This window comes from Gadus morhua, chromosome 11, assembly GCF_902167405.1.
Source record: "Gadus morhua chromosome 11, gadMor3.0, whole genome shotgun sequence".
Lineage (NCBI taxonomy): Eukaryota > Metazoa > Chordata > Actinopteri > Gadiformes > Gadidae > Gadus > Gadus morhua.
Window position 1 is genome coordinate 28,010,844 of NC_044058.1, and position 16,627 is coordinate 28,027,470.

Genomic DNA, 16,627 nt, shown 5'->3' on the forward strand with positions numbered 1-16,627 from the left:
CGAGCCCAGTGGCGGTCAGCAGCCTCTCGCTATTTCATCACCGCTGAAACATTTTGACAAAAGCCGACTGAGATTCCCGGGCTTCCCGCCATCAGTCTGTCCTGAGGACGGATTTCACCACCCTCGGCCACGCCCCTCATAACGACATGTCGTCACGTTCCGTTTAAACTGAAACATCCCGGTGGTGACCATCTGGTTCACCTAGACTCCCCTTACCCCTCGTCCCTTCTTACGCACTTATTGTATGTTGTACATCCTGGCACTTAATGTATGCACTTATCGTCTGTTATTTTTCCTTCCACTTAAAAAGAGTACTTAGCATTGTGTAGCATCTTATCCTAGCTTTCTTTTTTGTATCTGGGGAATGGGTTAACCTAGTGACTGTCAGTGCATTTTATGAACATCCTTACTGTACCGACAGCGATATATTGTTTCTCTTTCCTCTGACAAATGTACTTATTGTAGGTCGCTTTGGATAAAAGCGTCTGCTAAACGCCCTATATTTAGATGTGATCTGCGGTTCTGTGTTCAGGCCGCGTGTGGTTCGACAACGTCCACTGCAGCGGCAAGGAGAGCACGCTGGCGCTGTGTGCGTCCAATGGGATCGGAGTGTCGGACTGCAAGCACTCGGAGGACGTGGGCGTGATCTGCAGCGACAAGAGGATCCCGGGCTTCAAGTTCATCAACACGCTGCCCAACCATGTGGAGGTACGTGAGAGCGGGCCGGCACAGCCTGAACGTGGAAACGCAAACGTTGAGCACGTCAACGGTTTTATTTTGATTCGCTGAACGTAAGGACGCTAACCTTTAGCACGTCAGCGGCTTTATTTTGATTCGCTGAACGTAAAGACGCTAACCTTTAGCACGTCAGCGGCTTTATTTTGATTCGCTGAACGTAAAGACGCTAACCTTTAGCACGTCAGCGGCTTTTTTTTGATTCGCTGAACGTATAGACGCTAACCTTTAGCACGTCAACGGTATTATTTTGATTCGCTGAACGTAAAGACGCTAACCCTTAGCACGTTAGCGGTTTTCCGTTGATTCGAGTTTTGAATATGCCGTCCATCTACACAAAATGTTTGCTTTTCACATCTTTAGTCCTGTCTTCTCTCAAGCACATGCCCAGACCCCTTCAGTCACTGATCTATCACCGATTAAACCTCAGGCTTCTCCAAACGCATGTGAAACTTGTTCCGAAATATACGTCCGATTTCTTAGATAAATCTTTCCCTGAGGAAAACCTAATTTTTCTCCGTCTGACCCACCTCGGATAACCTTCATAAAGTCCATAAACATGCAAGTATAATATTATCCCCCTCTTGAGTTGAGCGAGGTGATTGATTAGCTACGGGATACGTATCACACAGCCGTCTCCCCGAGGCTGACGGGAGCCAATCAGATGGGCGGTAGGATCCAGCGAGCGCGGCCCGCCATCAGTCTTAATAACGGCGGCGTAGCTGCCAGTCGTCGTGTGTCGGGGGGGGGGGGGGGGGGGGGGGGGGGGGGGGCTGTGAGGTTAAACTGGTAATTGTGTGTAATTGTGTGTAATTATGCGTTCATCACTGTCACCGGGCGTGAGAGGAGCGGCAGGATCTACTGAGCAGCCTGTGAGTGAACCCGGAGGTAATGGCCGCCAGAGGCACGGCGCTATCAGCCCAGGATAATCTCTCTCTAATGGTATCTCTCTACTCTTCTGTGCAGCCTCTCATGCTTCCACATTCCAATGTTATGAGCGAACCGCAAACCCTCTTTCATCACTCTCTCCCTGTCTGGCAACTTACACTCACTGGCCCTTGCTCTCTCTGGCTCTCTCTCTCTTTCCTTTCTGTATTTCTCTTTCTCCTCTGTCCCTCTGTCAGTCTTCTTTGTTTTTCTCTCCCCCCCTCTCCCTCTCTCTTTCCTCTCAGTCTCTCTCTCCCCCCCCTCTCTCTCTCTCTCTCTCTAACCTTTATGTCTCCCTCTCCTCTCTGTTTCTCTCTTCCCTCTCTCTCTCCTATATGTCTCCCCCTCTCTCCTCTCTCTCTCTCCTCCCGTCTCCCTCCTCTCTGTCTCTCTCTTCCACCCCTCTCTCCCTCTCCTCTGTGTCTCTCTCTTCCACCCCTCTGTCTCTCTTCCGCCCCTCTCTCTCTCCTCTCTGTCTCTCTCCTCTGTCTCTCTCTCTCTCTCTCCTCTCTCTCTCTCCTGCAGTTTCTCTCTGCTGCTCCTCTGTACTCATCTTTCTTGTGTGGAAAGTTGCTTAACTCAGAAGAATGTGTGTGAAGACGTGCATCAGAAGCAGACAACTCCATTCTGTGAGGGAGGCTCACACTCAAGTTCCCCAACTCAAGGCTCAGCTTGAGTTGGGGAACCGGAGACAAACTCACGGACCCCCGTACCGACACTCTAGGGACAGTGGAAACTAACGTATCTCAACAAGGTTTTTTGACAATGCAAGGACTACAGCGGCACGCGGATCAGGAGGTTGAGCGGGTTGGCTGGTAACCGGAAGGCTGCTAGTTCGAAACCCGGCTCAATTGTCGATGTGTCCCTGAGCGAGACACCTCACACTAACTGCACCCGACGAGCTGGCTGTCGCCTTGCACGGTTGACACCGACGTTGGTGTGTGAATGTGTGCATGAATGGGTGAATGTTAGGCAATATTGTAAAGCGCTTTCAGTGGCTACCGGTTAGAAAAGCGCTGTACAAATGTAGTCCCTTTACCATTGACACTAGTGTAATCAGTCCGTCCCATTATAAGTAACCCCACCAACGTCCAGGAGAACACACTGACTCAGGTCAAAAGGAGCTGATATCTGTCCATCACTGGATCTATCGGGTGTTGACTGCAGGGTCCAGACAGCTTGCTCCTTCGGCCAGATAACCCCGTCAGTGTTTCCATGAACCGCGCAGAAGCCCGGCAACATCAAGAGCTTTTATAAGAACCCAAATGTTCTGCCTGGCCTCGTGTCCGCTCCTCTCCCTCCCGCCCTCCCTCCCTCCCTCCCTCCCTCCCTCCCTCCCTCCCTCCCTCCCTCCCCTCTCCTCCCCCTCATCTGGTAGTGGTAACCCACGTGAGAGCGCCACAGCAGCCTCTGCCATCTCCCCTGTGTGTTCTCCTCCTGGGGTAAGAGGCCCCTGCTAGTGAAGGTATGTCTTTTACATCCCTCATCATAAAACAACAGCGCACTTTTTCCTATCGGCCAGCATGGAGCCATTTCAGTATTTAACTTCAGTTTATACCTCATAAGAAAATGACTTCCTGGAGGTTACGTGTACGTGTCGGTTATTTAATCAGATTCCACTGGGAGAGGTGAACTCATACTGGGTATAAATGTCTGTCCAGGCCCTGAAACATAAGCGCGGCCCAGGAAAATAACCGGAGACTTATAGCACGATAACAGTGTTGTTGTGCATTAAATATTCATAGGCAGAAGACTTAAAACTGCTGCATGCAGTTTGGCGTCCATGTAGCCGATGTTGGAAAGAAATGAGCTTGTGGGATCGACTGGAATATGGACTTTACCTTCTCTGCCTTAAAAACAGAAATTAAGCTAGAGTGTGTTGGCTGGTTACCGGCTAGTTCGATCCCCGTCGAGGGGTCCCTGAGCAAGACACCTCACCCTAACTGCTCCCGACGAGCTGGCTGTTGCCTTGCATGGTTGACTCCGCCGTTGGTAACATAATAAAGCACTTTGAGGGGCCACTGGTTGGAAAAGCTCTGCATCAATGTAGTCCATATAATACTATTTTTCTGAGCATTTTGTCACAGATTTATTGATTGATATCAGGATGTAAAGAACGTTTTAACAAATACGACCAGAAATTCTTCCTGGCCAACACCGGAATCGACAGTTCACCTGTCTCTGCCATCTAGCTGTGGCCCAGATCACCTGAGGAACGCCAACTGGTTCAGTACCAGCACTGGTATGTACTGGGGCAGGCCGGCCATCCCAGTAGAGCGGTGGTGAGGAGGACATCTGGACTGAGGTTTCGGGGCGGAGACCGTGAGAGAGGGGGTCAGGAGCGGGGTGGCGTGAACCCTGACGTGGCTGTGTCACATGACCTTCCCCAGATTCCTCGCGGCCTCATTGTGGGAAGGCCAGGAGAGCCACAGGAGCCTGTTGTCTTCAAGGGCCTAGTCAGAAGACCCCTAAATACTCAACAGTCTCACAACACACCACAGTCTGTCCACTGGTGGCTGTTTAGAAACTAGGTTGTGCAGCACTTTGGATAACGGCGTTTTTTAAATGAACAAATATAAAAGGAGTATGAACACAAATGGTCGCAGCTAGATCTGGCGGGACCCTGTAGTTGTGTGGCTCCCCATTAGCTGACGGCTAACACGGTCCAATCAAACGCTGGTACACCAATAGGCGGTCGAATTAAGACCTTCCATCTCAAACATTCTGCGAAGTTAAGTGGGCTGAGCAGTATTCAACCCAGCCTCCAGCTGCTTTGGTTCTGCTCTGTATTTTATGTAACCTACACAATGAGGTGAGATATCTGATTGTACAGTGCACCCTGTTGGTATTCTGTATCTGACATCTGTAAGTCATGCTGTAAATCCTACAGCAGTACCAATCAGGCCTGAAGAGTGGAACCATACCGTCAAACTGAGTTGTGTAACCATGTCATGCAATAATTAGTTTAAACTAAGAAATGAGCGATTCCTGACAGAACTGTAAACATATCCGACTGAAAATGCCCTTGGTGACTGTGTGGAAGCCAGGGCTTTGTTTAGAGCAGTTATATTTAGCATTGTGCCTCTCAGCGGACGGTCTTACAGGGACAGATTGGTTTCCGTCCTGGGATGTGGGATGTTTCTGTGCTCCTGTAAGAGGGACGAGGCGTCTGGCCGTTCATTGGAGGCAAAGGAAGTGTTTTCTGAAAGCATGTCATTGGGATCGGCCTACATTCAGCGCGTTCCATCCCAGTCTGATTTCTGATTATGAATAAATACCACTGCTTTTTATGAGTTGTATTCTTTGGCCTCGCTCGTTTCCTGGCAGGGTTTGACAGCTCACAGCATTAATCAATGCAGACCTTGTGCTGCCAGCACCGACTCAGTCATAACAACAACCAACAGCAGCAGCGGCAGCAGCAGCAGCAGCAGCAGCAGCAGCAGCAGCAGCAGCAGCAGCGAGCATCGAGGCAGTTTTCTATGAAAGATCAGCCTCTAATTCAACCGGGCAGTCAGTGATTGGAGGAAGAGGAAAAGCAGAACACTACCTGCAGTCTTATTACGGGCCGGCGTTGGTGCTGCGATTGCTTTGGTTTCATCACTGCTAAAGGATTTCCATGAGCTTACATAAGTTCAAAAGGCGAAGGAAAGACGGGAAAAGTTTTAGTTTGAGGGCATTTCAGGAGGAAACAGGGTGTGTTGTGTGAGGGTTGACGTTGCGACCAGTGAGATCGAGATTGGGTTCAGCCTCATGCCACACAACAAGGTTATTTTGTCTGGATTATACACAATGTTCTGATCTTCACAGCCTGTGTGCACGAGAGTGTGTGTTAGTGAAAGAGTTGTGGAGTACAGTGGAAAGAACTTTGGCTATTAGGTCGAGGCTACAAGCTAAATATTGCCTTACTTTGTTTCAAAGTGAATTCAGCCTCAACATCGCTTCCAGAGTCAGCCTTCCTTCTCTCTTTCTTTATGTTTGAATTTTTCTCTCCCTCTATCTTGTTATATGGATAGCTCTTTCTCTCTTTCGTTCTCTCCTTCTAGTTATATATGTCTCTCTCTCTCTTTCTCTAAGAGAGAGAGAGAGAGACATTGAGAGAAAGAAAGAGAGTTATATAACACATATATAACCAGAAGGAGAGACAGAGAGACAGAGGAAGAGTTATATATGTCTCCCTCTCTCTCCTCTCTCCCCTCTCTCTCTCTCTCTCCCTCTCTCTCTCTCTCTCCCTCTCTCTCTTGCTCTCCTTCTCCCCTCCTAACTACTTTACCAGGCGTGGTGGTGAGCTCACCCCAAGCAGAGTTTTACAGCGTTCATTTTCTCTCAGATTACTCATTTGTTCTAGCACAGCTGTATGGTCAACTCGGCTCTCTCTTTCGCCCCCTCTCTCTCTCTCTTTCTCTCTTTTGCCCTCTCTCTCCCTCTTTTATCGCCCTCTCTCTTCCCTCCCCCTCTCTCTCTCTCTCTTTTGCCCTCTCTCTCCCTCTGTTATCCCCCTCTCTCTCTTCCCCCCCCCCTCTCTATCTCTCTCTCTCCCACTATCTCCCCCAGCCCTCTCTCTCTCTCTCCCCCTCCTACCAGACCGCAGTAGGATGTTGTATAAACTGCTGGGTCAGCATGATGTCTGTCGCTCCACCGACTGGACCGAATACCCGCCCGTTCTCCGTGCCAGCTCCCATGCTTCCTGTTTAATTAGCGTGCTCGCGTGATCCTATGTGTCTGTGTGCGAAGTAACAGTGGGAACCGCAGACCTGCGTGGTGGGAGGGACGCGGCGCTGTTTACACACGCTGTAGGGCGTACGCGGTGGGGGGGGGGCGGGAGACCCCCTTCGCTCGGTCAGAACCCGACGTCATCCAGGATGAATGTACCTCCTGGGAGCATGTTGAGTCGACTCTTATTCAAGCTGAGGATGGATTCAAGAATACATTCATTCATACACACACGCCTCTGTCAGTGGCTTTAAACCAGTGGGCTCCACCTGTTTCAGTTGCAACCCATGCAACATTCACTCATACAAAACTCAGAGGAATTTGGTATGTCTGTTGTAGCTATACGTACAAATACGTGACATTTATCAGATCACGGCTAACGTAGTCCAGTGCGTTATAAACGGATTATCTCTTTGCTAAGTAAATAACTAGGCTCTGTCAGGCGTTCTGTTTGCTTGTTCGTGCATATCTTTACTCTTCACATGTTTCCACTGGCAGATAAAGCTCTTGCGCCAGAGCAGAATCAGTTAATTCCCTTTTAATCTAGGTGGTAATCTTCCTCTGAGCCAGTGTGAATGCTGTGGCGCTGGGCCACATCTGTTGTTCATTGGTAAACAAAGACCCTTTTAATTGCTCAGAGGGAAGCAACTGAAAACGAAATAGTCAAACAAAGTGGCACGTGACACTCACTGAATTCTACAATCGGAAGAAAAACATATAATCGGCAATTCGTTTTGTGGGTTTCTGGGACTATCCGCCCTCCAGTAATACGTCCTCGGATTACAACAGATGTTCACCGAACACAAGTAGAGGCAAATGCTACGAAAGACGGTTTTAAACACCATTTTGACATTTAGGCCTCACAGTAAAAGTCTCTGTCTCCTCTTTCTCTAAAACCTTAGTGAGGAGCTGCTTCATTGGACTGCTTTGAGATTAGACTCATGAAGATTACAAAACTTTATTGTCCATCGACAGAGACGGCATGTTGTCTTAGACGGGGCTCACATTAAAATACATAACAGCGTGAAACCTTTTACGACAAACCAGTTAAAAACAAAAGTGCGATGAGCTAACGTGCTGCGTTAAACTGTTTCCCTGGTCCTGTGTCCAACGCAGCTATTTGAACCATGTGTTGAAACGATGCACTCTTCTGTTCCTCTGGCCCAGATGTTGATTAAGATGTCAAAGGAGTGCCATTTGAGGACAAGTTATGAAGTCACCGTTTGGACGGGAATATTTGAAAATTGCAGAACTGTGAATTGACGGTTGTCCCTTACAGTTTTTGCGAAGTTTGGTTGTAACAGATCCTTTATGAAACGACAGTCTGATAAAGCCAATGCTTTGACATTCAGGTGTTCAAATGTTTCTACTTAGGAATGAGCAGAAAGCATTGAGCACCATGGACTACAGGTCGGTTAATGACCGTCATCAGAGATGGTTGTCTGAGCCCTGGGTGGGGTTGGTGGGGTTGGTGGTGGTGGTGGTAGGGTGATGGAGAAGATAAGGACGTGACCTCAGAGTTTCTGCTGCCATGACCTTCCCCAGGGTTGTCCTGGTTAATTAGCTAAATCGTTCGAGTGTTAAGAAGTTGGGTTAATCAGTTATTGTGTTGATAAGACTTATGGCTCATATTATCATCATATTTTTGTCTAGTCTGATCCCCGAATAACGTGCATTCTGGCTGTTTCTTGGCCACAGTATGAGCCCGACCCCGATCATCTTATTTTTTACAACCTTGCAGGAGTTCATAGGTCGTCGGGAAGGAGAGTCCATCATGGTAACAGAAGCGCCACCTCCTCGGTTCACCAGAGGGCACTCTGTCATCCTATTGGTCAACTCAAGGACCACGTTTGTGGAGTTGTCAAACTAAACAGGGAAATATTATTCAGAATTTGTGGTTTTCGTCAGGGTGCAGTGGGCGACCCTGATAGGTGTTCGCATGATTTATCTTTCCTGACTTTCTTCATCAGGCCCGGCGCTGGAAATTTGACAGTGATGAAAATCCTGTCAAAATCAGATTTTGTGTAGTCTGATCCCGGCATTACTGGATAGAGCAATGTTCAACTGAAGAGGAAACATCAGATCAAACATACTTTTCCAGGCATTGTTTCTGTGTGTATTATTAATATAAACCGCCATATTATTAACCAATATTGGTGTTATGGAGACATACCTTCCTGTCTAGACCATTCCACACCTCAGCCACGTCCTGTGTTGGTTCCAACATGGAACCCACCTGAGATAGCTCCCTACGTGACGCAGCTTCACCATCTGGTTCCAATCCATGGCCTAATAGTAGCTTCTGTGTACCAACCCGGCCCCCCCTGAGACGTTCCACTGTGGAACCAGCAACCTTTCTGGACAGGCCTCTGAAATATGTCCACCCTGCTCAGCACACAATACCTCTCCTATGATGTCACTTCCCAGTTTGTTTGGTTTTCCCAGTTTCTCTCTCACCGGCGGGTCGTTTCCAGCCTCACGTAATGGATTCTCCGTGGCTGCTGTGGCGTCACGCCGCGTGCAGACCTCCATGAGGAGAACGGGTTTTCCACCTCTACATTCCGGCCCAGTTTGGCGGGTCTCCAGGAAAGCTGGGACAAATCTTGAAGTTCAAGAGCTTTGCAGTAGCATTAGCAAACGCGACTTTCTCTTATGAAATAATTCTCATACACGATTCTAACGGCCAACTTTTCATGTTTTTTTCATCAACATTTGTAGCATCATATGTGCATAATCCTGAGAGGGTGGCAGTGAGATGTTTTGTAGCTCAGTGTGTTTCCGCGATGCATCCCTCACGTCTTTGCTAAGGAGCCAAGTGCAGACTTAGGCCCAATCCAATTTCTACCCCTTACCACTTCCCCTTACCCCTTCAAAACAAGGGGGAGGGGTAAGGGGAAGGGTTAAGGGGTAGAAATGGGATTGGGCCTTAATGGCTTTTCCCTCTGCTCCGCCACCTGGCTCTTACACAAACACAGCAGAACGCCCCCCCCTCCCCCCACAAACAACAGCCACATGTTGTCAGAGAACCCTGGCCCTCGGCGAGGCTCGCTGCAGCCGGCCCCGAGCTCCTACAAACACGTCCTCTGAACATGTGCAGGAACATCTGAACCTCAGCAGGAAGTGGGTTTCGGTAGAACGGAGGGAGGTCCCTGAAATGGGAAGGAGGGAGAAGTTGTGCATGTAAGCCAACCAAGCATCTCTAATCCATCCCCATCATGGACTTGAAGGAATGCTCTACCTATGGCTCCTGTAAACGCAGCTCAGTGACTCATTCAGGAGCTCTTTGGCTGTATATATATATATGTATAATGTTTGTTAGATAATATAAGGATAACTTGTTAGTTATGGAGTGTCACAAGAATTCAGGTCGAGTCATTGATATCTAGTTTAACTCTGATTAACTAGCACCAGAGCTATGTTACAAGTTAAACATAACAGGTGCCGTACAGCGCCCCCTAAGGCATGGGAATAACAATGCATACTGTTGACTATCCATTCCATTCATAACCATATGAGTCTACGCTAGAAACATCTTTAGCTGAAATTAAAAAAAAAGAGTCCTGGAACTGATATCTGGATGTGTGAGAGTCTTAATCGGGAACACATTGGTTTATCTGGCATATGCTTGGCAGTGCATGAGGTGAGAGAATGTGTCAGACATTCAACAACACCAGCTGAAGTTGGCGGTCGTTGGGTAGACGCCGGATCTCTCCAGACGCCTTGTGTCCTCACCAGGGCCGTGGTGGTTTTTCGAGGTATCTTGAAGGAGCTTGCTAAGGGAATTTTTAACTTTCTGACAACTAATTGCCCGCTGACGTACTGCTACCATATCATTATCTGCCTTGGTCGAGGAACGTATCATCTGCTACTGAAGAGGGATCTCCAGAACCGCACGTCCTGTCATTATTATCCACCACAATGATCTCAGCTGGGTTCAGTGTGTACATTAGACCTTCCTGCCACCGAGCCTTGTGGGAAATGTTGTTAATGTGGGTTGTCGCTATGGAGAGATATTAAAAAGTACATACTGTAAATCCTTTTTTTCTTTTTTCCTCCTGTTCTGTGGCGTTCGCCTCGTGTGTTCTGAAGGGTTTGGTTTGTTTCGACACGTATGACAACGTACTGGTTGGTCACTCGCTCAGGACACTGACCAGCTCCGCCGCCACACCCATCCGGACAGCGGCCTGAGCTCCCGGCGGTTAGACTGCTCCGTCACGTAGCAACAGAACGAGGGCTCGCTGCGTGGCTGACAGGTTCAATCCTCACAAAGGACCCGTATCGATCGGACTCCGACCGGATGGCCCACCTGATTGGTCGCTTTCAAACGCAATCTCTTGCCTTCATCACCTCCTGAGTCCAGGCAGGGTACCCTTTTGTTTATCAGCCGGTGGATCCGTCTGTAAAACACACAGAACACATAAAACCACAACTTAAGTCAATCACAGAATATACGAGTCTAGTAGAGGACTAAAGCCAAGGGCATCCATGAGCCTGGGAGTGGAACCTAGACACCGACACACCCCACTTGGAAAACACAACAAATCGAATTAAGAGATAGTGATATTATAATAATGTCAGCTAGAAGAAAAAAACATACAAGGTGTAAAGTAAAGGTCATAAGGAGAAAGCTAGGGTACGTTAAAAAGCCTTCAACACCTCCTCTTTTAGCGCTGTGTGAGGAACGCCAGTTGAAACCATGGAAAGGTTGCGGGCGTCACCGCTACCTGACGCACGTGTGCTCACAAGGCAGTCCTTGTGCCCGGAACATTCCCCCCCCAGGCGCGGCCCCCCTCAGCACCCCCTAAAACCCGGGGTGGGGGACGTGTTCCCGGGCGGAGAGCCGCTGGCCGTAGCCCCGTGGTCTGAGTTCAGACAGGTCCGCTGTGTTAATAAGCTAATGAGGCAAAACGTGGTGAACTTGCTGTCGCTATGCTACATTTACATTCAGGGCATTTAGCAGACGCTTTTATCCACAGTGACTTACAATAAGTATATTCATCAGAAGAAGGAGAAACAATAATATATCGCTGTCGGTACAGTAAGGATGTTCATAGAACCAAGTGCCAAGTACTAACAACTGTTAGGTTAACCCATTCCCCGTATACAACAAAGATAGGATAAGATGCTACACAAGTACTATTCTTAAGTGATAGGACGTACAACATACAATAAGTGTGTGAGGGCTGTGGGGGGGTAAGGGGAGGCTTGGCCGAATCTAGGTGAACTCTGAACAAGTGAGTCTTTAGCGGAAGCTGGCTAGGGACTCTGCGGTCTTGATATCGGCTGGGACCTCGCACCACCCCTGCAGTGCCGAAAGAGAGAAGGGTTATGACTTTGATGACGGACGCTACGCTACGTGTCAGCCAGCGATGCTAACCATGTGCTGCGCTGTTTAGCGCAGGGCTGCAGTGGTCCTTTCATGGCGCGGGACTCAGATTCTCTCCAGATGTGAGGGGTTGTTTACCCCGGCGTACGCCTGCAGCTCTCCCATCTGAGAGCACGCGTAGATATGACTCAAACTCATCGCTTCTCCTTTATTGTTTTGATAAAAACCATGTTATGGGTTCGAGTTCCACAATTAAAACCATCCACATAAACAAGGACACACACCATAAAGGAGGGAGGTCCTGAAACCTCGAAGCAACACCTGGAACCAGCTGCTGCTGGAACAAATAAAAATACTTAACAGGCCTTTGTATTATCAAGATTAATTTTATATAGGCCAACACTGAGAACAGCGCATACAGGCATGAGATGGAAACGGAGCAGCCGTAACAGTAGTTATTGAGCCGACGATAAGCTGCATTAGCCATTAGCTACGAGCGAACAAGCTACAGATTGTCATTGTGGACCTGCACGTTGCTTGGAGGTTTCGGTTAATTTGTGTAAAATCCAATTGCTGCTAACTAGGAGTCACACAAACCCCTTGAGATGCAGCATCTAGTTTTCAGGAGGGTTTCTCAGGGACAAAACATGGAAGTGAACAGACATTTACACGACATACAACAAGTAGACTAAATCCACTTATAAACAGAAAGGGAAGGTATGTCAAACACAAGAACGAAGAAGGAGCTTTAAGGCGAACAAGCAGAGAAGTAACTTGAAAGCCCGCCAGGCCGCTGGATAGAGGTCTAGTGCAGGAGGGTGACCGCGTATGAATCAGATGTTGAGGTGTCGTCAGCGGCTGAGTGCGTGTGGGGGTCCGTTCTGTAACGTGTGTGTGGTGTTCCCCCAGAACCTCAACATCCAGGTGGAGGACGTGAGGATCCGGGCCATCCTGTCGTCGTACCGCAAGCGCATCCCCGTGACGGAGGGCTACGTGGAGGTGAAGGACGGCGGCAAGTGGAAGCAGATCTGCAACGCCGACTGGAACCCGCAGAACAGCCGCGTCATCTGCGGCATGTTCGGCTTCCCTGGGGAGAGGAAGTACAACGCCAGGGTCTACAAGTGAGTAGAGTCCCCCTATTGCGGTCCAACATGGAGACATGGAGCTCGGTGGAGCTCAGTGAGAAGCTCCTCAATTGAGACATGGAGCTCAGTGAGCAGCATCCCGTCCACGTTGGGATGAGGTTGAACATGGAGACATGAAGCTCAGTGGAGCAGGCCATGGTGTTGATGCTGTTACTGGTTATGGAGTTTGATGCTGATACTGGTTTTGGTGTTTGATGCTGTTACTGGTTATGGAGTTTGATGCTAATACTGGTTTTGGGTTTGATGCTGATACTGGTGTTGGTGTTTGATGCTGTTACTGGTTATGGAGTTTGATGCTAATACTGGTTTTGGGTTTGATGCTGGTACTGGTTATGGTGTTTGATGCTGTTACTGGTTATGGAGTTTGATGCTAATACTGGTTTTGGGTTTGATGCTGATACTGGTTATGGTGTTTGATGCTGTTACTGGTTATGGAGTTTGATGCTGATACTGGTTATGGAGTTTGATGCTGGTACTGGTTATGGTTTAGATGCTGATAATGGCTATGGGTTTGATTCAACACCGTGTTTCAGCCATGGTCCAGTATCACAGATGGAGATATCCTGAAACTGGAGCTCAGGACAAATAGGTCCAATCTGTTTATATACTTGATCGTCTAGTAGAGAGAATATGAATTACTATTTGGTCATTTTACTATTGACCTTAATCCAAGCCAACTCACAGTGAATTTGTTCTGGATACAGGTAGACCGCAGGCAATGGAGTTTGAACCCAAAAGCCTTTGGCTGCGAGTCAAACGCCCACGAGACATTCCTGCCTCCTTGGTCACGTTAATGTCGACACTTTCTTTCTAATTCCATCTGATTACCAGTCTATGTGATGTCTGCCCTGTACCTTAAGCGCTGTTCCTTCAGAACAACAGTCGAGTGTTCACAGAAGCCAGCCCTACTAGACCTGCCGTCCTCAGCTCTGTTTAGATGAACGGCTTCCTGTCTTGCAGAAGGTCCTTCAGAGTCATGCTGGCAGAAAAATTTCCAACTCACAAGGTGGCCCCCACTAGCTATCTTCCACGGTTCACCTTGACTGCTGCGTCTGAACTCAGACTTTCCCTTTGCACTGCAGACCGCTGAAACATCATAAATCTACTTAGTTAAACATGGGCCGGGCTGGGTCTGACCAACAGGTGTGTTGAAGGCCCACATTCAGCCTTCACATGGTTTCCATCTGTGAAGGTCCTTTGAAAAACCAACGTTTCACCCGGAAGAGTGATACTTCTTTGATATTTCTGCCAGAAATGCGTAATGTAAACAAATGATTTAGCTTAAAGGCAGGGTTCCTGTTATTGCTTCTCTTCATGTGGGGGGTTTCCCATTAGAGCGTGTATGATTATCTAATGGAGGGTTCTCTCTATACACATACATACGTATATATATGTATGCATAAGTGAGGTCATGGCTGGAGGGTTGAGCGCTCCCAGCAGTGAGGAGAGGCTGAACCCAGTGGTGTGTGTGCAGCACTGGGACGCGTTCTTTGCTCTGTTGACCACAGCGCACCACCGCGTCTCTCTCTGCTTTTCCATCTACGTGTCCCTCTGCACTTCCCCGTCCATCTCACGACACCGACCGCCTGTTTTTACAGACCGCCGCTCAAACCCGCCCAGGCTCGCCGCCTAGTTTTGCGGCGGACCTTTTCCCGGTAATCTCCCTGGGTTTGCTGGGGTTTCAAGGCCTAGGCCTCTAGTTTGTCTTTCCTCTGAGACTCTGAGACTCTGTGTTCACGTCAGAACTCCTCCTGGTTCTCTGTGAGGTGGAGTCGAAGGGGTGTGTGAGTAAGATGGAGCAATGGAGGAAGGGAGAGATTGATTGATGAAGGAAGGAAGAGAGAGAAGGAGAAAGAGGGAGGGAGGGAGGGAGGGAGGGAGGGAGGGAGGGAGGGAGGGAGAGTCAGTTGGAGGGAGGGAGAGAGGGAAAGAGGAGAGGTATATAAGGTGGAATATAAATCTCCCATTGAGTGGAATGTCATTTATACACAAGTGAACCAACAGACAACACATACTCAGAAGATAGAAGAGAGATTTCAAGGATTTGAAGGAAAAGGCCCTTCCAGATAGTCTGGAACATCGGCTTTGGGGTGGCTGAGCTGAGAGGATGTGTTTCCAAGCTGCCGGGACAAAGAGTGTGTCCCTGATCGAGTCAGAACTCTCACCTCAGAACCACTCCCGTCTGGGGTTGCAGACGGGAAACAATCGCTGTCTCCTGGCAACCTCTCTGCGTCACGTGCTCCACGTTCTACGCCATGTGAGCACAGGCTGTTCCGGCAATCTTCTGAACTCCAGTCCTTTTACAGATGCATTTGGTAGAGAAAGGCCCCTAATACCGACGATGATAATGGTGATGGATCAACGGCCAATTGGGCTTTGGTTGCTTTTTATCACCTTCATCCAAAGAGACTCGTAGTGAAGGCTTTCAGGATAGAAGCATTAAAGAAGCAGAATAAGCATCTCATCATTGGGGTTTGAACACAGAACCTCTGGGCTTGTAATCTAACCCCTAAACCTCTAGAGTATCCTGCCTCTCCATAGACCCCTCTCATACTGTAGCCTCACAGCTAACGAAGCTAACCGCTTCGCAGATGAAGTGATTAGCGCTACTGGGGCCTCAAAAGGACATAATTAACCCTGATGTGTGTCTGAATCAATCTCGCGTGTAAGGCGGCGGCCTTATCTGATAGTCGTCCGGAGTTGGAATTGATTTCTTTGGAGAAATAACAAAATCACCTCAGCTGCGGTCGGCTCAGCGGTGGGCTTTGTGCTCGAGATGGTATTGATCGTAATTCCCAAGTGGAGCGTTTAACTGCTCTCTTGAAGTGTTGTAATAATAAATAAAAAGACAATATCCTCAGCCATCAGCCCGGGAGTACGTCTCAGAGCGATCAAAACAGACGATTCAATGACTTCCTCTTCATCGACTCGTCGTTTCGACGACTCCATTTGAGGTTGTAGCAAATATTTTCTAATCCAGTGGACACAGATCACAGGTCATATTATCTGTATTTATTCATCCATTATTTTTTCACAACTGCATCGTTGAAGTTTTTTCTTTCTTGCGTCCACACACCAAGACGAACTCCTCATTGAGTTGTGATTATTATTGACTCCTTATCCTCATGGCTCACCAAACCGTCTTCCCTCCTCCAACCTCCACCCTCCTCCACCCTCCTCCACCCGCCTCCACCCCTCCTCCACCCCACCACTGCTCTGACCCCCCTTCACCCTCCACCCCTCTGACCCGTTCTCCCCCCTCCTCCCTCTATCCCTCCACCCTCCCCCCCTCTGATCCTCCAACCTCCACCCTCTACCCCTCAAACCTCCCCCCTCTACCCCTCAAACCTCCACCCCTCCACCCCCCCTCCCCCCTCCCCCCTCCCCCCTCCTCCCTCCCTCTCCAGGATGTTTGCCCGCCGGAGGAAGCCGTCCTACTGGGACTACTCGGTCAACTGCACGGGGAACGAGGCGCACCTGTCCAGCTGCCACCTGGGCCAGGGGGACATGGCGGAGGGGAAGGACAACGGGACCTGCACCGGGGGGCTGCCCGTGGTGGTCAGCTGCGTCCCGGGGCGGGCCTTCGCCCCCACGCCCCAGAGCGGCTTCAGGAAGGCCTTCAGACAGGAGGTAGGTCCGCCACGCCGCCGCCGCCGCCGCCGCCGCCGCCGCCACCGGGGCCCTGGTCACCTGGCGGCCATCTTGGTTCTTAACGATATTTTAGCTGGGTCGGGGGGGGGGGGGGGGGGGGGGGGGGGGGGGGGGGGGGGGGGGGGGGGGGGGG

The 16,627-nt window shown here is 49.3% G+C and overlaps 1 protein-coding gene across 1 annotated transcript in view; it reads left to right on the plus strand.

Annotated features, from left to right (window-relative positions):
* The window catches only part of loxl2b (lysyl oxidase-like 2b), a 38,479-nt gene that overhangs the window by 4,598 nt on the left and 17,254 nt on the right, over positions 1 to 16,627 (plus strand). The window contains 3 exon segments of the mRNA XM_030371289.1: positions 533 to 708; positions 12,608 to 12,819; positions 16,251 to 16,473. Coding sequence (XP_030227149.1) covers positions 533 to 708; positions 12,608 to 12,819; positions 16,251 to 16,473 — 611 coding nt within the window.